This window comes from Pseudopipra pipra, chromosome 1 (assembly GCF_036250125.1).
Source record: "Pseudopipra pipra isolate bDixPip1 chromosome 1, bDixPip1.hap1, whole genome shotgun sequence".
Lineage (NCBI taxonomy): Eukaryota > Metazoa > Chordata > Aves > Passeriformes > Pipridae > Pseudopipra > Pseudopipra pipra.
In genome coordinates this window covers 26,419,877-26,444,435 of record NC_087549.1, presented here as the reverse complement: position 1 = coordinate 26,444,435, position 24,559 = coordinate 26,419,877, and the positions used below count along the sequence as shown (strand labels likewise).

General features: G+C 34.2%; 1 protein-coding gene across 2 annotated transcripts in view; it reads right to left on the bottom strand.

Annotated features, from left to right (window-relative positions):
* Nucleotides 1–24,559, bottom strand: part of MMP16 (matrix metallopeptidase 16) — a 165,254-nt gene that overhangs the window by 26,599 nt on the left and 114,096 nt on the right. For both annotated transcript variants that reach the window (XM_064649432.1, XM_064649440.1), the window contains 3 exons: nucleotides 21,815–21,976; nucleotides 18,468–18,685; nucleotides 455–593 (listed from right to left, as the gene is read on the bottom strand). In XM_064649432.1, coding sequence (XP_064505502.1) covers nucleotides 455–593; nucleotides 18,468–18,685; nucleotides 21,815–21,976 — 519 coding nt within the window. The remainder of the gene's footprint in view (nucleotides 1–454; nucleotides 594–18,467; nucleotides 18,686–21,814; nucleotides 21,977–24,559) is intronic.

Sequence of the window (24,559 nt, the reverse complement as noted above, 5' to 3'; positions counted from 1 at the left end):
AACATCACAGTTCTTAGATGAAACAAACAGTGCAGTACAGTGAGATATATATATAGGAGAGATGCCATTTAAGTATACGAGAAGATCATTTGTTAAAAGGAAGAAAAGCAAAGAAAACCACAAAGAAAATTAATAATGGAAAGGTGTTCATTGTTACTTCCTAATCCACATTTTTCAAAAAGGATTTCATAGAAGGTCACTGCATTGCTATGTCTTGTATTTATACTTCCAAATTTTTAGCGAATATGTAAGAGTAAATAAACTGATACTGTGAAGGATAACCATAAATTAAAGATGTAGTTGTCAAATAAGAAAATGTAACTCATATACTCTTCATTTAGCTACCAATCTGCAACAAGATCTACAAATCATTAGCAAAAATAAGCAAGATATGTTTCAAGAAATAATCACAGTCAAAAGTATTACATAAAATTTTACCTTTTTTCTTTCTTACCTTTAAAGAAGACAAAATTCCCCTCACTGTTTTCATAAACTGCATCAATGCTGGGAGGTAGTCCCCTCCAGAAGTAGGTAATCTGCATGGGGTATCCATCCATTACCCTGTTGTTTCTGACCCGCCAAAACCACTGATCCTGGAAACCAAATATACATCTCTTACTCCATTTATATGTGTTCAGATGTTGTCTTGAAAATACTGAGCAGCCTATCCTAGCATTTTTAGAGCATGACCTTTCGCTGTTTGCAGAACCATATTGTGTTTGCATTCATGTCACATCCACACATTACAAAAGTGTCAGACCTAGTTGTTCCCTGAGGTGGGAATAAGCTACATATGTGAATAGTGTGTTTGCTGAAGACAGCCTTTGGCAGAACATACAAAGCTCTGTATGAGATGATGTAACTTTCTCAATTTCACTCCTATAAGGGGCCCAATTTAAAATTTGTGGTCTGACTACAAGTTCTTTAAACTGAACCATAAACACATGTGTATGCTTAATACAATGGGACTGCAGACAGGCTTAGATGATCAATAATTCTGCAGGTGAATTTTTTTGCAATGGCTGCTAACAGTGAAAGGTTGATAGGTATATGTGTAACATTACTACATCAGTCCAATAAGAACTACAATTTGATGTCAATTTTACTGTAGTGAAGATTAACAATCTTTCTGTGTGATATTAAATAGAATGGCTAATATTACGGTCATATATATATATATATAATTTATTTATTTATTTATATTTATACATAATAGGTGTTAAATCCAGCTAAATCTAGTTTGTGGTACACTAGGTGTGTATCAATAAAGATATTGTTGTACCTCTTCAGGTCTTATAACAGCAACTGTTTCACCTTATTCAATATTTAGAGGCAAAGGATAGGGTAAGCAAGTATTTAACTTCTTACATATGTGTATATTTTTCAGCATTAGTATTATAGAAAACAACCCTACTTAAATAATAAAGAACATGATATTCTGTTAGATATTTGTCTTGGTTTTACATGGCAGTTCTTCCTGTATAGGTCAACTTATCAAGCACGAGAGGTTCTTACAGGAATTTGCACAGCTTAGAGACAAGATGAATACTTTGCAGGAGCAGGTTTATGATGAACTGTATTCATCATCTTTCTAAACCTGAGATCACATCTCTCTTTAATAGTTTATCTTTCCAAAGACTTAACAATTTATAAGTTTCCACAAAAAGCATTAGTCATACAAGTATAAACCAGCTCAATATATATACAAAAATACATCTCAATCATCTGCATAAATGAGTCTAAAATTGAAAGTGTTACTTTGAGTGCCAGATTTATGAGAAATTTACTATTAAAAAAAAAAGTTCAAATAGTTACACAACCTGAAGAAAATATTATACTGGGAAGTTGCAATTGTCTGAAAACAACACTAATACAAATTCTCACATTTTTTCATGTCTAGGTGTTTCATTGCTAGTATAATGCAGTTGCACTACTCTCATCCAATTAGATTCCTGTTTTCAGCTTTCATTTTTGTTTTATTAAAAAATGTATTATAACATTTGAGGAAGCTCAACAAGACCTTCCTTTAGGATTAATTGATTAAATTTCAGTAAGATAACTGGCAAAAGGAGGGGAATACAACTTGGAGATACAAGTATTTAGGAACTGAAGCACGTGTTCTGAATGCTGATACAGATAATGCTAATTTCTGTTCTTTTTTAATATTGTGTCTAGATAAGACATTTGGAAGTACTTTTTCATTGAAACAGTAATAAATGTTTGAAATGGATTTTCTAGTCAGATTTTTTCGGCATCATCAATCTGGATATGACTCAGAAAGGAATGACATAATGCTAAGTCTCAGTAGACGAAGCAGTCCTTTTTGCTCCTCAAATTTCTATAGAACCCTCAGAAGCCAGGGTTTTCTCTGAGACTGATCTCAGAGATCAGTTATTTTTATTTTTTTTTTAATGAACAAACAAGTAGCAAGCTGCATTGATTTGAAACTGCAGAATTTGTGTTACCTGCTACTATCTTCAGTGCAATGGAATATTTTAAGCTTGTCTTTCTTCACTCCCAGACAGATAACCCTTTTTTTTGTCTGAATTTTGTTGCAAAAGCACATCTTTGAGAACAATGTTTAGTTGAAGGAAGGAACATACCCATCTCTCATAAAATGTCCTCTAACTCAGAAGAACATTGATCAAGTTGCGGGTGCAAAATAAGCAAGATATTTAAAGCTGAACAAAGGCTAACTACTTTGCTGAATACAAAAGGACATAAGTACATGCATAATTGCTTCATTGAATAGAGGTCATAAATGAAATGTCCAGGCTTTCAGGAGCTTCCTGAGAGAGCACACATACTCTGGAAAATCTAGATATTGCTGCTATAGACAAAGCTTATAACATTCTAGGTTGGCTAATGCATCTCAACATTCAGCTACTAAACCAAAGCAGATCTTGCAAATCATATTCATGTGTTACAAGGGAAGGATTTCTTTAGTTCTAATGACATCAATTATCTTCTTTTTATCAGACTTAAGCTACATTGTTAAATATTCAATTTCATTGATTGCATTGGTTTAGCTTGGTTTTGTTTTTTTAATGGGAAAAAAAGAAATAAAACAAACAAACAAACAAAAATACCCAAACTTTAAATAGTCATAGCTATATTCAGAAGTTCACAAACTTTCAAATTTTAAGATAGAGATGGCTGGAGTAGCAAGTAGTCTTTTTTGGTTAGAGCAGTACTGCACTGGTGATTGGCTAGTAGCATCCCATCATGGTGATCTTAGGTAAAATACCAAAGTGCCAGTGGAATGAACTCAGTAAAGAGACTAATCATGCATTCTTGAAAGAAATAGACTCTGTAACGAACACAGATTTCACAGTGCAACAAAATCTGTAAAATCAAGTCAACAAATATATTTTTCTTGAGAATGAGTTATGTTTCAGCGTTAGTGATTTATGGAGTATATTTGCATGATTTCATTTTGATAAGAAGACAAAAAAAATTATATTCTGTAGATCTGGTATTGAGTTGTATGTCAAATTGTATTTCATACTTAATATTGTTGATTTTCAGTATAATAGTGAGAATATTCTTATTAATTCATTTTGCTCAAATTCCTTAGCAAACCAATAATTTTCCCTGCTATACAATTAAAATCTTAACAATAATATAATTATGGCAAAGCTGGAATGTTTGATTCATGGCAGCATGGCCCCATGAATTTGTTTTTAAATGTGTATATATGTGTATATCTATATATTTTTTTGTTGTCTACTTTTTTCTCCTGGGTTCAACATGTCATAATGCAAAAAACATAAAATCAAAAAGATGACCACATAGGGCCAGATGAGGGTCCATCTAGGCCTGTATTCTCTCTCCAGTGGAGCCAATAGCAAGTTAACAGATAAGACTTCAGCCCTGAAGTGATCAAGCAGTTGGACTAGATGACTATTGTAGGTTCTTTCCAACTGCATTGCTCTACACTACTCTACTGCATACTGTGACGATAAAAAAAAAAAAAGAACATGCAATGACACCTCTCTGATACACTCTCCCAGCTACCTATCACTTGTAGTTCAGGGACCTCTTGAACCAAAGGCATTCATTTTGTGATTGATAGCACTTGATGGGCTTTAACTCCTTTGGACTCCTTCCTAAACACACGCAAAGTTAGAGCATCCACAGCTACCTGCAGAAATGTGTATAACAATGTAAGAACCTTTAGTTTGAAAAGCCATAAGCAATCAGGAACAGCTACAGCTGCTCACCGGTGTTCAACCTTCATTCACCCGATTTGTGTATCACCAAGATCAGTAGCACTTTAACTGCAAGATCTAATTCAGGGTCTTTGTTGCTTTATATTAAAAACACCTTGTAGATTAAATCCTTTTGATTATTTTCACGAAAACTTTCTACACTGTAACACATCTGGTCAACATTAAGGGTAGCAGATCTGTGGCTTGAAAGAAGATCTTCCTGGGCCATTGCCTTTAATGTCTAAATATTCCATTTTGAAGCATAACTGTGAACATAACATACCATATTCTCTATTCTACAGAATGGAATCCTGTAGACTCCTTATTTTCCTGATCTATTTTCAGCATATTTACATGACACTGCAACAATCATGAACAATGGGATATTGCTTATCAGTAAGGACCCTACAGGTTTCCACAAAACTAAAATTTTGTAAGTTTATAATTTTAGCATTTTTATGGTCTTATTTAAACAGGCAGAAGTTGGCACAAGATTTGTCAATAGATGTAATTTCAGAGAAATCAGCAGATATTTGGAAACATCTGAGGGCAGAACTGAAACTTTGGACCATTTATAAGATTGGGGAAGGTAGGTGTTGGCAGAGGTTGATGGAATAATTTGTTTGTGTAAATTTAATTTTCCTGTCTGACTTTCATATGAACATACTGGACTCAATGATTTTAGACTGCTATAGTTCAAACTCTGGAACTCAAGGAACTCCAACTTGTGGCTGTAAAGCATGTTAAGAATCTTTCTGAAGTATCAGATGGCATAGGCTCTGCTTATAGAAAGAATACATCATTTCAGCACATATAAGTAAATATATTTATCTCAAACAAAGTTGTATTTATGAGAATTTTTATCATCTGCATTTTGGTAAACAGGTCCAATTACTGTAAATGTGTTTTCACAAAAGTTTTACTATTATTGAAATTCAAAAGAGGCACAGTCCAAGAGAAAGCATATTGACTCTTATAAAGCTCTTTCACTCTTGAAGTAAATAGCTTGAAACAGTTTCTCTGGCAAAACACTTCTCAGTGTATTTGTTTATGTTGAATAAACACAATTTTGTCTCTTTTGAAAAACTGTTTGCTTTTCCCACAACGTTGGTTAAATATACTTTTTGTTATTTTGTTTCCCCAAAAGATTAACTACTGTAGACAGGTTGAACACATGATTCGGCAAATGCACTTCAATTCAAAGCTACAAACAGCTACATTGAATGCATAGCTTTTAATTTCTTTCCTTGCTGGCAAGCAAATGATGCTTTGTAAGTATCTGTAGTTACCCAATTGCTTCAAAAATATGGATCGCTCCTGTGCTGCTGGGATCTGGCATAATAATGGATCATTAAATATTATGACTATAGACATGCTAAGTAAATTAAACTTGGACAATTATTCCCAGTTCAAAAAGCAGAACTGAAAAAAAAAATAAAAATTTAATTGAAAAGAGAGAAATATCTCAGAACCAGAAAATGGGCATTGAGTAAGGAGAGACTGCAAGCTGTTTCAGAAACACTGTGATGGATAAAGAGTAATAGTAGAATGAAGAAGCAGAAGCAGTCACTCAAATTGAATGTTTTCAAATTTTATTAAGAAGAGATATTTCTGAGAAAAAAGGACAATAAGGCTTTAAGCTTTTTTTGTGAAGATTGAGTTAAATCGTTTTTCATATTTCATACGATGAATGTTTAAATCTGTACTTCTATGAAAATTGATTTCAATTTCAGTATTTATTCTCATCTTAAGGAACAGCTTTCAGGTTTCTTAAGGGATACTGCTGATGTGTAGAAGAATTGAAAAGAATCTCCAGGTATTTTGGTTCAACTATAATACACACACCAGAGGAGTTTTTAGCACAAAATTAATGGAGCTTTCTTGTCTGAGTACTTCATTTTCTCCTATGTCTCTGGAACAACATTAAAACATTAATTTGACACAAAATGTCTAGAGTTATGACCTTTATTTTATACCCAATGAACTCTGTCTACAATTCTGTAATGACATGTGACTCTCTGACTCAGAGGTTCAAATGATATCCACCTTAAACAGAAAGATTGCCCATCTGACAGACATTCTAAAAAATCTAAAAAGAGCTAGAAAGAAGAAAAAAATCAGAAACATTTAAGGTGGTACCTTTTGTAATTACTCAGAGATGAAGGCAGGAAAAGATTTAAGGCAGGTAATGAGACAGGTGCAAAACAAGGACAAATTGGAACTGTAAATAATAATATTTTGACTATGATTAGAAAAATGTGTGTGAACATGCAGTAGTTTGTGAAATACCCTTGCATTGTACAGCAAAAATCTCTGTGAATTTCTCTCTGACGATGTTGAAGTGTATATATATATATATTTATATATAGTTCTGTTAACAATATTCCCTTAACAAGAAGGAAAGTTTAGTATCTATACCTGATAGAGAAATAAGTTTTACAATGGCTAGATTCCACAGGATTACTGCTTGGCCTATTTAATTTGGAAAAAAAAAGGTCAATTAAACATCATACTTCTGCCTTAAATAAATGTTATTAATATACTGAATTGCAATTTATACTGTAGATTAATATTACTGACAAAATACATCAAGGTATCACACTGGGTCTTGTCTTCTCCCACAAGCATAATCTGATGATGTGCAAAAGCAAGTCTTTGTCAATGTAAGTTTACACATACCCAGCAGCTAAGCTAAACGACAGCAGCAGCAGACATTCAGACAAATAAGTAACCTAATTTTTTCCTCATCTGAGCATTTAAAAACAACCCAAAAAAACCCAAACCAAAACAGTGGTAAATAATACTCTAAGGTGCTTAGTAACTTTAAATTTTTCTCTTATAGAGAAAGAAGAGTTCCAGTTATGTACAGAGAAACTTACCAAAGGACAGAGCCTGCAGAGACTACATTTAAAGACTGTGATTGAGGAGACAATAAAGTTCCCCTACTAGACACCTTTATGGGAGAATTAAGAAACTTCCTGAACTTGGGAAATGCAAGGTATAGCTATTGTATCTAAGTCAAAATAAATGGCGAATATCCTTTTAAAAATCTTGATCTAATCTCACAAGACACTATTCCACATCTTCATCAGTTCATACGAATACATCAGGGAATCTCAGTGCTGGTAATACTGGGCCTGTGACATGTGGAATTAGTCTTTGTGCCTACTCATTTGGGGAATTCCACTATTTCTTTAGTGACATCTATTTTCAACATTCCAAATTTGGAATTTATAGCATCTAAACCAAAGGACATCACTGCACAGAACAGGAAAAAAAAAATTCTTTTTAGCAACTTTCTGTGAAATAATTTTCATGGAGCAGAAAAAAGAAGATAGAGTCCAGGGGATTTAGGTACAGAAAAAATATTAGCACAATTCAGCTATGAGAAGGATTGCTGAAATAATTTCTCTTTTCTGTTTTGCCTTATTTTTTTTCCCCCAATGCAGTATTTGTAATGAAATGTATAGATTAATCCTACTTCAGTTCATACTTAATTCCACAGCAGAAAACAATTGACTCGATTTATACTGGAATCAGACATTAAATAGCTGCTACCGATCTAGCTCATTTTAGGAAACAATTAACTAAATGGACTATTCTATACACACATGGAATACTTTAGCTCAGCTTATCATTAAATGGATTCACGCATAGAACAAACAAAGCTGCTTTAAAACTAACAAGGTCTATTATCCATTCAATAACAGATGGATGGACAATGAATTGAAGACGACTTATTTGAATTTATAGAAATAATTCATCTTTCCTAATGTGTTTGAGACAACAGCATTTTTACCCCTAACAGGGTAAAAATGTGGTCTGAGTCTCCATTTAGGTGGGTTTCTGTAATCCTAACTGAATTGAACATTTCAATTCATTTTGATTTTGTCCAAATAACTAAACTGACTGAGACTCTATAAAATGTTCCCATTGCCACATGGTGATGATCCAATATGAAGAAACAAACAAACTGGTATGAAAGAGGCACAATAAAGACCTGTAAAGACATCAAATCTAGGCTTGCAGCCAGGAATCTCTGGAATGCTCATATTCCCCCTAATGCTCTGTAGGTAACTGCACATGCCCATGAAGTACTGCACAAGACCCTTCATCCACATGATAAACATTAGGCCTTTACAGAGCAGTAAACTATTTATTTCTTCAGTAGGGATTGCACTTTGAGGCTACAAAACCAGCAATATTCTTGAACCTTCTCAGCTTTACGTTTTGTTTTTTTTTTAAAAAAGCACAGCTATGATTTCAGCATGAGCAACAGCCATAGAAAAAAACAGACAATTAGGAGTGGCATATCCAGCAACAAGCAGCCAACAATATCTGTCATGACAATGAAAATATGAAAATTATAGATATCCGATTGTCTTTGCTCACCAAATCTGTCACTCAGATACAGGGATTAGCTCATGAAGAAAGTGAAGGAATTTTTAACAGTAAACATGCAATACTGTAATCTACATCTGATTACAGATGAGCTAGGAATGTACTTTAAATTTAAAGCAGTAAATGACTGCAGGTGTCATAAAGGGCTGGTCAGACACCACCACAAAACATCATCAAAGTCTCCATTGTGATAAGATTGAGGAGAAACACTGGCGAACTGTTAGGGAGAATGGGAAAGGATTGAACTCTACCATTATCAAGTATAACCTCTGATCTAATACAGTCTACTCTCCTTGGTAAAGATATTTGCACTGGACAGATACATCGAGCCATTAATTAAAATGGTCTCTGTGTCATTTTAATTTATTGACTGGAATGGTAGTATAACAGAATTTGATTTTGTATAGGAAAAGAGTTTTTGATTTCATATACTTGCTATTACAAGCTAATCTATTGTTTCTTGTGTGATTTTACCCAATACACATTACTCAAAACAGATAGTCTCCCTGCCTTGCCAAAGGTATTTAATACTGAATGAGATCTTCAGTCTGTTACAGTCAATGGAGTTTTTTCCCATTACTTTCAACTGGGCCAAGTTTTCATTCAGTAGTCAAGCAAAGTAACACTTAAAAAAGTATTCAAGATATAGCTTATATAAAATAGAAGAAAATAGAGTATTTAGGTAATTAACAGATTAATATCTGTTACATGTTTCAATAGATTCTCAATAGCATGAATAGTTTCATTAAGTTGTTGAAAAAATAAACACACACATTGTTTTACATTATTTAAGATCTCAACTGTTTAGTAGTGCAGTGTTTTGCACAGGAAACAGTTAATTCAGAGTAACAAATGAGATTAGTTTATTTTCATTTAAACCACTGCTAAACTTTTACACTGTGGACTCACAACCCCTTGAAAGGGGAAAAAAAAGAATCAAAGAAATTAAAAATATAGAAATACTGCCAGAATATCAAGATTATGCACATATAATCAAACAATACCACTGCTTGAAAAAGCTTACATTACAAGCCATTCCAATTTTTTCCCAAAATGTTTACCTAAATTAGTTGAAAGACCACAATTTTATACAACAGGAAATTTTAATTAAACCTTGTGCTTGAAGTGTTTTTTCAATTATTCCCTTTGGTTCCATTAGGATGTAGCCCCAATTAAAATGTATTGTTAGTATTACAAGATAACACTTGCTGGTACAAAATTGAAGATATGTAATTTTAGATCATTCCTTGCTGTGAGTTTTTTGTAATTATTTTTTGTCAATAATGTTTTTTTCTATTCTCTTGCCAATTTAATATTTTTAATCAGTTCACTTAAACACTGAGCCTCTGAAAACAGGCAAGTTCTAAAAAATGAAATACCTTTTGTACCCTAGAATTCAGTTAAAGCTTTTTGTTATTTTGTATTTTGCTATGCTAAAATAACAGGTGAAAAATTAATAAGGTCACAGGATTCTCTGTCTGTAGCAAACAAATATTGTGATTATAAGAAAAAAAAATTGGGATTTGATCTTTCCCCTTTAATTTACATCATTAGTCCTTACTGAACTGATAATGCCCATTGAAAGTATGTATTCTCATACACACATCTCAAGATTCTCTGTCTATTGCTGAGTTATTAATAAGAAATAAATTTACCAGATTAGAGTCTTTTCACATGCATTTATCTGTATTTTTAATGTCTTTCACTTATTTATTAGTGCTATGCAGAACTAGAATTATTCTGTATTTCTCACATTTGATAGTAGGTAAAACTTGTTTTGATCAAAACCACAATGAAGTTAATGGTCAAGTAGAATTCAGAACAAGCTCTTGACATATGGGGAGCAAAAAAAGGACATATTCAATGACTAAGAAAAAGAACAATTCTAAATGCACAAGTCACACCATATAAGCAAGCTATCATTTGTTGGAGGATCCTGTGGATTATTTTTGGAAGTAAGAAAAAAGTAAAAATTCAATTTTTTTTATTCACTATTTTTACAAATACTTTTCTAACAGTACATAAAAACTTGTCCCACTCTATCCTTTTGCATAAAGAGAATAACAGAGATCTTCAGATTCCCCCAATTCCACTCTATTTTTAAAAAAATGCTTCTAAAGAATGACTAATTCCTGGAATTGTGGTCTATGATTTACAAATATTTAGTATCAGATTTTTCAATATTTATTAGATTAACACTAAATCAGAAATAAGAATTTTTCAAGATTCGCATTTAACTGCCCAAATCTTTAAAACGTTGTCCCAAAGCCTACCACTACATTTGTATATTAATTCACATAATTCACTCCAGTATTCCTGTTAAATTCAGCCTGTCCAACTCTCTGCGAAATCCCTTGAAGAGTCTGAAGTATTCGTTTTTATCTGCGAGTACTCTCTGGGTTAGGGAGTGCACCTTGAGGGTATTAATGGCTCATCATGACATGGTGAGAGTCTCAGAGAGACAGGACCAAGTCAGTCCTTGAATAAAGAGTTTTAGCCCAAAGCCTAACCCCAGGAAGGAGGGTGATTTCCTCTGAAAGCTGAGCCAGGGAAAGGAGACAGCAGAGGATCTGTCTCACGCAGCTGGAAGGGGTGGGGATCCCTCCCCTGCACTCCTCTTGTTAGTCCTTTGTGAGCACTTGCCACACACTCTAATCTCCTCTGCCTGGCCTTTTTTTCTAAGATGAATGCAGAAGTCATAAAACAGTCTCCTGGCCATCTAGCTATTGCCTCTGATGGCCATATGCCAAAAGAGATGATGAAGCAAATGCTGCTGTGAGATGAGTAGGGGCAACAGTCAAATTTCAGCAGATTCACAGAATCTGGCTGAGGTTGGAAGGGACCTCTGAGGATTTTGGGGAAATATGAAGAAAGACTTGAAACTTCCCTTGGAGTTAAGTTGGGAAAACAGGTAAGAGAAACATTTTGGGGGGCTATGACTTTTTAGTGCTTATATTTCACTCGCTACACAAAATCACAGAAAGGTTGAGGTTTGAAGGCACCCTTAGAGAACCAACCCACTCCTCTGCTTAAAGCAGAACAATCTACAGCCAGCTGACCAGGTATGTGTCCAGTCAACTTTTGAGTATCTTTGAAGATGGAGACTCCACAACCTCTGGACCACCTGTTTCCATGTTTAATCTGTAAGTGTTTACAATGAAAAAAGAAAAAATTCTTATGTTTAAATTGAAATCAAACAAATCATTCTGCCTTGTTTTTCTCTCAGGGAGAATAAATTCGGAAGAATATTAGTCTGTAAGCTCAATGAAATGTCTCAGCATAGCTGTTAAATCTTCCTGAACTTTATTGCAATGCATATCATCCAAACTCACAGTATGGAGGTAGTCAATCAACAGGTACCACTGTGTCATGCAAAAAAGTGGTATAAGGAGAAATAATAATATATTTTGCATGTGAGGGGTTATTTGTGTCAAGATGGTGTGAGCAATTACATATGAACAAGATGGTAACACCCACCATTAGATGAAATGCTTGTGCGGTGCCCTCATGGGGTCCACAGTCAAAGACACCAGTGTCTAAGGGATTAGCTACCCCTCAGAAAAATCTGAACCACATGTATTTTGCAACTGTTTGGCCTCAGAGGATAGACTGTATCTAATTAAAAGCAAAGCACATATGATGGACATGAGAGGAGCTAAGTACCATCTGCTCTACTACTGATTAAACCCTTTTACAGCACACTGTTTGCCAATGAAAACATAGCCTTTTGGAAAAAAAATAGTACTCTTTCTTCTGACAAATCTAAAGCCCTGTTGAAGATCCTGAGTTGATCATCCTGCTAGGATCATACTTTATAATGGGCTACTACATGAATAACAAGAATTTTATTAGTCAGATAGTACAGATTAATAATTGGTTCAGGTTGGTTATAAGTTTCAATAAGATCTATATCAATTCGATTGATAACTTTGTAAAAAAAGACCTAAAAATAGTTATGATTTTTTAGAACTTTCTATGCATAAAATTTATGTGTATATACATATATGTCTGAAGGTTAGTAGGGGTTAGATAATAAGTGTAGCTATGACTGGGATGCCATCTTTCTGACTGTATAATAAAGTCCAAGAAAACTTTTTAAAAAGTGAGAAGGTACAAGGATTTTAAACTGAACTATTCGGGCACAATTAATACCCAGGTGATTATATCCTTGCCTGAATTCCTCTGCCGCTGGATGGAATATACTACCTACTTTCCATACAGTGAGGATCGAACTGTGCTTCCCATTTTAAACCTGTGAATGTGTTAGCTAAAAACCTTTCCCTGCTTAGAAGCACACTGAAAGGCCAAGCTAACATTTGGAGAATATTTTTACATCTGTCAGTGAAAGTATTCAATTATCAAAAACAGACAGGCTATGACTTTTTGGAATCCCAGCATGTCCCTGCTTTTATCCTTCAGGACATCCTACAACTTGTTTTTGTGCCACAGAATATCCATGCTGTACATTTCCAGTGAGCTTGATCTACTCTGATACACTGAAGTCGCCTCTGAGTTTTTGCTGTTTTTCTCCTTCCTTTTCAACATACAATCTGAATTACTCGAATTAAAGCATCTCTCCTCTCTGATGAGTTCAAAACTGTCAAATTCCACCAAATTGTTCTTCCTAACATGATATAGAAAGTAGGGTGAAAGGAGTCTGTTCTCTTCAGACTTAGCTACTTCTGAACTATTGTTCCCAGTCTGAGATGTTAAGTGGTTTTGCCTCTCAAATCAGTGTCTACTTCCTCAGGGTCCTCTGCTGAACTTTCCCAGGCAGCAGTTGACAGCTCAGACACCCACAGTATCACGCAACAAAAACCAGCTACACAAACAGAACAGGAGAGCTTTGAAAAAAAATCTCAAATATAGTGAAGTCAAGTCTCATACTATAGCTATTTCTTTGTCTCTGCTTTTTATTAGTAGTATTTTCCCTCTGTCTCACAGATTTTTAATTAGACATACAAGTTGTGATAAAATAGCCAATGCTAAAATGCTTTAAAAATTCCTCGTGTGTTTATCACACATCAAGGTGATTTTTTTCTTTTGTTTTTAACAGCCTACTATATATAAATACACAATTCTGAGAGGGATATTAAATGGATTCTATACAGTTATGTATGAAAGCAACTGCTGTCTAAACTAATGCCAAGGGGTAATTACAGCCTAATTGGCTTGGCTCGTTTGGCATGTCATAAATGTTTTTACAATGGTTCTTAGCAGATGAAGAGTCAGAAAACAAATTTCTGCAAGTTGTGGAGAAATTGCTATAAAATAGTGAAACACAGCTCGTTAAGGCCTTCCTAAAATTGGTTCCATATTCTACCAGCTGTAATGTTCAGAATCTATTTCTCTGAGCTGCAAATGCTATTTGATTGATGGACAAACTTCTTTCTCTAATACTTAAATTATATTTCATCAAAACTCCCAGTATACAACAGTAGTAAAAATGCTGTTCTTCAAGGAGTGAGTTAACTTTTCCAACATGAATACTAAGCCCACTGGAGATTATATAGGATCCATTCATTTGTTTCTTAAAGATTTAGCATTAAACAAAGAAAGGACCAGTGAAACCACTATGAGATGTTCTTCTGTGAAACGAAATTCTGTGTTACATAAACAAAGGACAGTGATTTGTCCCTCTAACTTGCTGATTGTGTAGGACAAATTCCCACATTTATCACTTACTTTTCTAGACATAACTTGTTCAAGAAAACTAAGGATTTTTTTTAATTGGTAAAACTGAAAAGAATGTAAAGGAAAATTATATTAACAGCAGTCACACCATTTGTTGAAGCAGAGCTATAGATAATTCTGTTTCCAAGGAACAAAGTGTGAATTGTACAGGACACAGGAAGAAAGAGGAAATATATGCTGCAAACTTCTTCACTAATGGATCTTTTCTGGTGACCTTAGACAATGGAGTTCCTTTTCATGATGCACTAGCCCTGAAGGTACTCTCAGGAGACTTTAAGAAGACAGTATTGTTGGATTGCTATACACAGTGGAAGAGAGGTTTTTCCATTAAAGGCAGACAGTGTCATACCACTCTGCACAACTTTTCCAGAAAAGGAAGACCTTTCTCCATTTTCAGCCATTTTCTGCATCCTAGGGGAGTTCTAACTAAACAGAAGGAGAAAATAGCTAGAGAAAAGATTGGAAGTGTGACAGCTAGATACTAATTGTATTCAATATAAATACAGAAGCTGTCCAAAGATAAAAACTTGGCACTCATAATTTTTGGCATAGAAATTCTTCTGTCCTGATGGTCCCTTATACCAATTTAAGCATGCATTAAATAATAGCAGTATTTATCAGTTGATGACAACTGAAACCAATAGTTACAATCTATTGATTTTAACCAATATTTTTGTAGTATAGCATACTGTGTCTCCAAACCTTACAGCTAGCAAGGACGTTTTAAGGGCATCTAATTTAAACAACTAAGGTAGAAGTCCTTTTGGGACAATACATTTATATGTCAGTAATATGTATATATTTGATGTAAAATAATTTTCTTTTCCTTAAAATCCAATAATTTCTACCAAAACAGTTGATCTGCAAAATTATAATTTTATTTGGTGATCTTTGGGGAATCTTTAATAAGTTGATTGCTTTACTTTTATGTTTAATGTTTATATTAGGTCAAGAAGAGTTCCTTTTTTTCATTTCTGTAACTCTACAATTTTTATCAAGTGTTGCTAGTATTGCTACTTTGTCGAAGTGATGGCAAAACAATAAAAAGTGATGGCTAAGTGTAAATTTCATTTCTCTTTAAGTTTACAGTTATTCAGTTTTACTCTGGATATATCCATTTGAGAATGCCAGATAGTCAAAGCTCATTACTTTGACTCAACATAGAAACTGTTTCTAATATTCTGATACTCTTAAGTACACCTAATATCTCAACAGCCAAGAGAAAAAATCTTGAAATTAATATTGTTTGTCATCTACTATGAAAATCCATAGTGTATCTCAAACTGTTAGATTTCATGCTTCAGTTTTATGCTTAAATTAGAATTTAATTATTCAAAAGGGGTCACATTCTTCAACTCTGTGGCTAGAGTTCCCAAGAAATTTCAAGGATTATTTAAATAAATTGAGCTCCTGAGCTTGAGACTTGCCCATGAGATAAAAAAGTGGCTATTTTCAACTTGAAACTGGTACATGGCATACATGCCATTCAGAAGGCAGTAAAATCTGCCACTAGACAATAATTACAGACCTCTGGATAAAGACAAAGAAAGGAAAGGATTTCATTTGATTAGACTCCAACTTTATTCATTTAACTCATCTGGGAAATATCCAGCAATAATTCTTCCAATGAAGGTCATAATTCTTCTTTAATTGTTTCCACCTGGTACCATACTGTCATCAATCCCCTGCTCTCCACCTCTCTATACTTGGCTCTCAGCCCATCACTCATGCCTTCCTAGTCTATCCTTGCACTAGTGTTAAGGGGCAAGGGCAAAGAGGTTTTGGTTTGGTTTTTTTTTGTTGTGACAGACCACAGAACCTCCAGCATTGCTTCCTCCATTGCTGGATGCTTTCCCTGTATTCAGTCCCTATTTCTGTTTATACCACCTGAGAATTAATTCCTGCCCTGTTTCTGCTACAGTCTGACATGCTGAACTTTTCCTTATAGCCAACCCCCCATCCCCAGGATTCTGCAAGGTAAGTTGAAAATTACCAACAACTCTTGACTTCTCTAACTTCTTCTTTTATGCTCCTGTCATACGCCTGCCTATACATCGCCCCTTCCTTACCCCAAAAAATCTCAAACATGTAATGAAAATCCTTTAGCAGACAAAAATCTTCATTAGCAAATTAATGGACAAGCAAGAGAGTTAAGGCTTACTAACTCAAGCATTCAAAAACAGTCTACAAAGCCAAGATTGGTATACTTAGGTAAGCTCAGTTGCTTAACACACTAACCCAAGGCATGCCTTGCCATGTTCCCAGGTATCCTGAGGAGAAAACAGGAACTGTGAGACCCTAGAGAAAATAACCAGGGCAAAGGTGACCTCTTACTTCCCTTCCCAACATATTGCTTTTATGATTTCAGCAACTTCATTTTGGAGAGTCAGACTTTATACATAAAATCTGTAAACCTTTTGCGACTGCCCATTTTTCTCTGAGAAATTTTTACCATGTTGCCTCACTACAGTATGGATTATGAATGGAATTTAGATTTTGGAACATAAATGCAGTCTGCACACTAGTAAGCATACAAAATGTATAGTAAATATGTAATGTTAAGGCAGTAAACAGTAATCATTTAATTTGTATTTTCAATCAGAATAGGAAAGAGTGATTAGTAATGGCGGTGTATCTATTTATCCAGGAACACAGACTTGGCTAGACAGGAAATTTTGTATTAGTGGAAGAGCATTTCACAATTTATTGATTTATGTCTAAACTAAATGAGAATATGTTCTATTGCTCTTGAGGTGGATGACATGAGACTGAAGTAGGTATTTTAATATCCTGTTTAATGTCAAGGTAGAAAATTAGGTTCTTCCTTAACCTTTGAGTTTTAGTCATAAAAAGACTGATGGTTCAGGACCTCCCAGCGTTTGACAATATACCGTCTATTCAAATGGAATGGGCTGTCAGCCTGAGGCTGGCAAAATCCTTAGCTGTTTATGGAAAAAAATATTTCCTGCCCATTGGGTTGTGAAGGTAGCTCAATAATTTTGAACAAATTCATGTAAAGCTATTTGTACATGCTTTTTATAGGTATACAGAAATTGAAAGCCTGTGTAGCATCGATAATAAGATTTATCTGGTGAGATAGGTTATATACAAAGAAAACACATAAGGGAAAAATAGGTCCTATCAGAAGGGAAAAACAAAAACAATTGAACCGGGAGCTTCATGTTTTGGGACAAATACATTGCCCTTCCCTTGCACTTACACTATTGCTGAAAAGAAAAGTGTTATCTATTCATATGAAAGGCCCTTTTTGTCTACCTATAATATTGAAGTTAAAAAGGATCCGATCATATATTTGCAAAACAAAGATCCCACACTTTCCATTGCTTAAGCAAATATGACACACTGCTAGTTCAAAAAACCAGATTATCTTGTGTGTTTCTGAATAATTGCACAACACTACCTGTCAGCAAATTGGTTTACGAGACTGAGTAATAGTGATTCTATAATTATTCTTCAACATTCAATGTCTTCTGGAAACCATGCTGCAGATCATCCTCCTAAGATAGCTTTGATGTCCATGAGTCTTAGCAAAGTGTTACTATTAAAAGATTGCCTTTCAGTTCAGTTTGTTTATTTCAATTTTTTGTATATACCACATTTTCAGCTCAGAGCAAGAAGATGAATAGAAATAAACAATGACATATTTACAATAGGAATTTAGTGGCAAAGACCTTTACTAAGATATTGTGGTTTCAATGCAACCACAATACAATGACAAACTTCCTTTGTAAATGACAGATCTAATTGCAAAATTAAAATTATAATTCATGGGAAAAAACCCAAGCGTTAAAGACACTGTATGTTGGGATGTGGCTCTATTCCCAACAAAATCACCCCTATTATTCATGAATTGATTTACGCTTTTTATCCCTCCATAATACACAGCATTTATTTACCCTTACATTTTTAGGCATTACAGTTTCTGCTGACAAGGGAATTTTCCTGAAATAGAACATTACAGCAGTCCCCTGATAGACGTTTAAGCCATGTGTATGTTTATTTTTTAATTTCTTTCTTCAACTTTCTAACTGAACAGACTGGGAAAGCAGAGTAGTGATGAATGAGAGTTTGCTTTAAAAAAAAAAAAAAAAGAGAAATGTAGACATTTGATCTAATATTGAAAAATTCACAGCCTCCTACCTTGAAAACAAACATTTCCCGACGAAGAATAGCCAGAGTGTTGAAGTTCCCATCACAGATGTTAGGTTTGGCTCCAGGATAGGAAGGTTTGTCACCAGTGGGTGGCCGGGGAGGTTTAGGTTGCCTGTCATTCTTTCGTGGGTCTGCTGGAGGGACTGAACGATGTGGGGGCACGGTTGGCAGAGGTCTTGTTGGGGGTGGAATCCTGTCAGGTGGACCTTTAAAAACACAGCAGCAGGATGTAATATACGTGCCCACTCAAAGGAAAAACACACAATAAAAAAACAGCTGTAAGCAGTGCAAAACCTGCAGTGAAAGGGGAATGAAAAAGTGACCTAATATAGCTTTCTGATGTTATTAAATTGTAGAATCATAGAATATGCTGAGTTGGAAGGGGTCCATTATGATCATCGAGTCCAACTTCTGGTCTTGCAAAGGACACCCCAAGAATCACATCATGTGCCTGAGAGCATTGTCCAAACACTTCTTGAACTCAGACAGGCTTGCTGCTGTGACCACTGTCCTGAGGAGCCTGTTCCAGTGGTCAGCCAAGCACTGGTTATAAAGGGTATAAAGAATGACTACCAAAATAAGGAAAACAATTGCTTTTCACTGTCCAGGATCTTCCTTATTGGAACAATATTCCCATAAAAGCTGCCAAGGATGCTTAGCCCACCATCAGTTCAGATGAGTTCAAAGCACATTATTTACCAACCGAGTAAGACCTGTTATAACAGAATCATTGGGACTTGTACAAATAAATGAAAGCAAAAATCCTGTTACTAATATGATCATCAGTCAATAGATTTTCAACCCTTATTTCTAGCTTATACTCATCAATTCATACATGCATATATGTAACATACCTGACACTTACTACGGACCAAATTTTTAGACCAAGTAGTGTCATGTTCATTAGCGACAAGACATTCCCAGATTTCCCAAAGCCCCCTTCGTATATATAAGAGCTCTTAAAATTGGCTCTCAAATTCTAGGCATCTCTATAAATAAAACCTCCATGATTCACATATTTTCTTCAATATTCTGAAATTACTCACTTCTTTTTTTTTTCTTTTTTCCCCAATAAGTCTTAAAAAGCTAGAAACCTGGTAGTTAAAGGAATTGTTTTGCAGATAAATGAATTTAAAAGAACCAAAGTGGAAAACTAAAACTCTGTAGAGCAATCTTGAAACATTTTTCTTCTTCCAAATACATTGTCTATTATGATATACAGAGTTTAATGACAGGTAAAAGAAATCCATAATAAATATGAATCCCACTCATAATTTCTCTACCTGAAAGTCAAAAAGCCATCCTAGATAGATGCTGATCATAATCCTAATTGTATACTGAATGACTTGCAATGGGCGTACTGATAAAATTTTTCTCTTTCTACATTTACAAATAATATTTAAATATATTTTTCACGTACAAAAAGATAGGAAGTTTCAGTTGGATCAGTAAGATTTCTGGAAACAAGATGAACACTTTCATTTTGTTCATTCTATTCAAGCCTCTCTCCAAATAATTTAAACACATAATACATTTTGACTTCAAAAAATAAAAACCATTTGCACGACCAGCTTCAGAAATACTTTTCAATAGTAAGACTACTCTAAAACTGCATAACTAGCATTTGAATTTCTGAGAATTTTACAAAAGCACAAACTTTTAAAAGAACAAGATGGATTGTGCGTGGAAATCTTAAACTCACCAACTGGTTGTCATACAATTTAATAAGGTATTTATTTTATTCACAATTTTAAGACTTGTGACATTTATAATTTACAGTTAATAATGGTGTTTCAAGGAATACTGCAGACCAAAGTAATTATTTTAATAGGTGTGACATTTTTATTGAGGCATATGATTCCAGATCACCTTTTGATTTTAAAGGGAGCAAAGGAATCAGTTTTGCAGTAGCTCATGTTGGAAAGTTTTTAACCCCAAACCAAACTTTTTTATGCCATTTGGTGGTGATGTCAGATACTACTTCCCAGGGGTAACACATTTCTCCTAATGTATAGCTCACAGCTGTTAGAGCTTAGCAGCTAGTTTTCAGCAAAGTATTCTTGTCTAGCCCTTAAGTCTAGACTACCAACTTATGAGGTCATGAGAAACAACCTTCCTTCCAGCTAATCACAGAGGAAAAAAAAGCTTTGTTTGCTTGATCAGCCAATTATTTTGAAATTGCTATTTATGCTTTATGGAAGTAAATATCTGTGCTTGTTGTGTGATATTTTAAAAATCTTTTTAATATAAAACACCATGGATGCTGCAGAGTTCTAATTAGTAATACAGTAATTCTACATGATAATAGTTGTACTTTCTAGTAGCAAAACTAAAAAAGGAATGTCCCTGAAAATATTCAAGATAAACATGACAAACTTTTAAGCAGAATAAATTGAGAGTACAAAATTGAATCCAATACAAATTTAATTGAGGAATATTAAGCAAATGATATGTACTGGATACAGAGCATTAACATAGAGATACCACAGGTTTTTCACTGCAGGAGAGAAAAATAAAATATTTTTTTAAAGGAAAAAACAGAATATTTAACATATACCAACAGAATCAAAGTCTTTAAAACCAAACCCAAAACTATGTCTTTGGAAATTTAAGGGAGTAATATGGCAGTTAGTGTTACATTTAACCTAAAATCATAATTATGTTACTGTTTTGCCTTTTTTTTTAAATTTTCAATTATCTTGCCTTGTCAAATGGAATTCAATAAATGCAGAATTTATTTACATCATGTGTCTTTTATATCAGGCCATAAAAAACCTAAACAAATATATTTTAAAGCAGTAGGATTTTTTTTTTCTCCTAGATAGCTCAAAATCTTGCACTGATGATAACATTATTTTGAGATCAATTTACTATGTTAATCACAAGAAAGGGTTTTTCTGGGACCTCAGACTTTGTACAGCCAGGGGACTGTTTTGCATTATAAATTATAAACTGAAAAGCAATCAATTCATCCAGTTATATGAGCTTGGATTCCTGTAAAAATAAGCTCATGATAGTTAAAGGCCTGTATTTCTTAATATTTTTATAGTTTGGAATCCCTTTGCAAATATTTTCTTTATGGATTTTTTTAACATTTAAAATTACTATTCCAGATGAGTGCAAATTTGAATGCAAGTTGTGAACAGTGAACAGAAACAAAGCAAGATAGCTTCACCAAAATCTTTGGATTATCTACTCCCAAGGAGGACTCTGGCCTAATGACTGGTTAAGTCCATACTAACAAACTCTTTTGGAGAAGTGATATGGACAGTCGGAGGACCTCAAAGGTGTTCTGAAGCGAAACACTTGCACTGTCCAATTAAAGCATGACATACCATATATCTTCTGGATGCCCTGTAAATCATCATTAGGTAGTTTGAAGTTGTCAGTTTCCATATACTGGTAAAATGGAGCCATGATTGCAGTGGGATCATTAGAGTGCTCCAAGCCCAAAGCATGTCCCAGTTCATGCACCGCAACTAGAAAGAGATCATTTCCTGTGAAGAGAAGAAAAGGAAAAAAAACCTTTGAAACCATAAACATATTAACAGAAATAACACATGTGGAGGGCTCTGCACTTGCAAGACATTTTCACTGAATTTGAATTTCACAAGGTAATGCTTAATAATTAATAGATGAGCAAGGATACAAAGGATAATGTGGCAGCAAAAGCAGTTTTCTCTTTTTTTTTTCTTTTTTTAAACAAGGAAAACATTATTTTTTAATGTATGATGCTGTTACAGACACCATAAACTTTTTTAACTGATGCACATGGTAAGTGTAGGGTTCAAGTGTCATAGCTCACATCTAGGCTTGTGTGCAATTTCTGACTTGAAGCTGATGTTGCAGTGAACCTGACTAGAAATGCTTTCATTAAGACATAGTTCCAAAAGGAAAATATCCTTGCTTTGTGTGTTAAACTTCACAAACCGAGGACTACCTATTTAGGACAAACCCCACAGGGAACTTAGTCATCCAAACACTTGTAATCAGACCCCTGCTGATTATTTGTCGATGTTGTCCATTTCTGAATAACCATAACTGAAATCCTAATGAGGAAAATTTGGGTGTTGTGCTATTTTTCTTAAAATAGGATGTCCTTATATATTTCATTGTGCAATTCCCTTATAAGTGTAGTTGCTTGCTTAAGTATTAGAATCTTTTTATTTTTGTAGGACTAAAAAAACCAAACAATAGACCAATTTAATTTTTTTGTTATTTCCTTCTAAAAAGCATCTTTAAATTTTTTATTATAGGGTATTTGACACAACTGGAAGATTTAGCAGTAGAATTACGGCACTCTGTGAAGCAAACACAAATCAAAGCCAATAAGATTGTTTCTAAAAGAGTTTCAGAGCTGGACCTCTATAGTTAATTTTGTCTATTTTTACTTATCTAAGACTTAGTTCTGCATATCTTTCTATGAGTCTTTCATACAGATTCTGTTGTAGTCAACCTGTCACAAAATGAGAGTTTGGGAAAATGTTTTACATTGGGAGAAAGATTCCAGTAAGCTGGAAAGGGTCACATCCAGAATATTGCTCATTTTCATCACCTATGGATGGGAGGAACTATCCTCCAGAAGTGTGATCCTGTCCCACTGACAAGAGAAATACCCTAGATTACCAGCTTATGCTGACCATCTAACTGTTAGATGGCTGGACCCAAAGGAAATTGGTGTCCCCCACAGTAGGTAGTTTCTTGTTGAAAGAAAAATATAAATAATTAAAAGCCTATACTGTGGCCTGGTAGTCGCATATTGGAAAAAGAAAATGGTCAGTGTTAACTCTTGTCCTATATTCTGGAAATTCTTTGGGGATAGACAGTTATTTTCCACTGCTGGCACTTGATCTAGAAGTACGATAATATTAATAGTAATAATATTAAGAAGAATTTAGCAAAAAAAATTGCATATATATGTTACAGAACTTTGAGGACATAGTTGATAGTATTTCAATTTTTAAAGTCTTTTCTCTTGTTGACATGAATAAATAAACTTTCTCCCAAGTACATATGAAAGAGAAAACACTTAGCAGTAGATGTCTTCATGATGTATGGAGCCATGCTAATGTTTGTAAAATAAATGTTTGAATAAAAGCACGAAAACAGACACAAGTAAAAGTGTGTGCTTAGTTCACAGTCTTTTCATACCTTCTCATTCTTAATATGGAAATATGAAAATGAAATGTTCTTGATCTTTTATTCAATGTAATTGTGCAGAAAAATCACATTTTTCAGAAATTAATGTGACATAATGTGCTTCCAGAAATGAGAAGTTTATCCTATCATTTATAATTATGTGGTTTCCAGATGAAGTGTTTTATGATAATATTTTTCTTAGATGCAGTTCTTTTTATAGTAAAGCAGATTCTCAATGTGCTGTTGCAATAGGTTTGCTAAGCTTGACTGTCCTGGTGACAAAGAGTCTGGATGTCTGAATTTGCCCTTTTATATGCAAACAAAGCTGATTTTGACATCATCTCATATGAATAATCCTCAGCTTCTATAGCTAACCTCAGCACTGGAAGTGACGCACAGAAGGAACTCTGTAAAGATTTTCACTCTGCACTAATAATGGACTAATTAACGTAATTTTAAAAAAATCATAGGCTTAAGCTGAAAAGACATGAAAGAACATGTTACTATACTATAACTATTGTACTATGACAACATGTCTCAGATTATTTTTCCATTCTTTTCTGCATTTTATGGAAGTTAGAGTTCTAAACTGGGTTTATTAGAATGCAATATTTCTTTCCTTGGTATTAACTCAAATATTTAAGAAGCAACCTTCTTTTGCTTTTCACACCTGTGACGGGCAAATTTGCCTCCTAGACCCATGCTTCCTAAATAATAATTAAGAATATTTAGTCTAAGTCCTATATTAAAAATTGCACTCATAAGTTGGCCACAGTATTGACTGAACCATTTTCAAATAGTTTTTAAGTAATAGTATTTATTCTACCGCTATAATTAGAGTCGTTAGTATCAGTAGACCAAAAAGTGTTTTACATGTGGAATCCAACCTCTACTATTTGAGGTAGGACATCTGGGAAGTTAACTTGTTATACTTTCTAAAA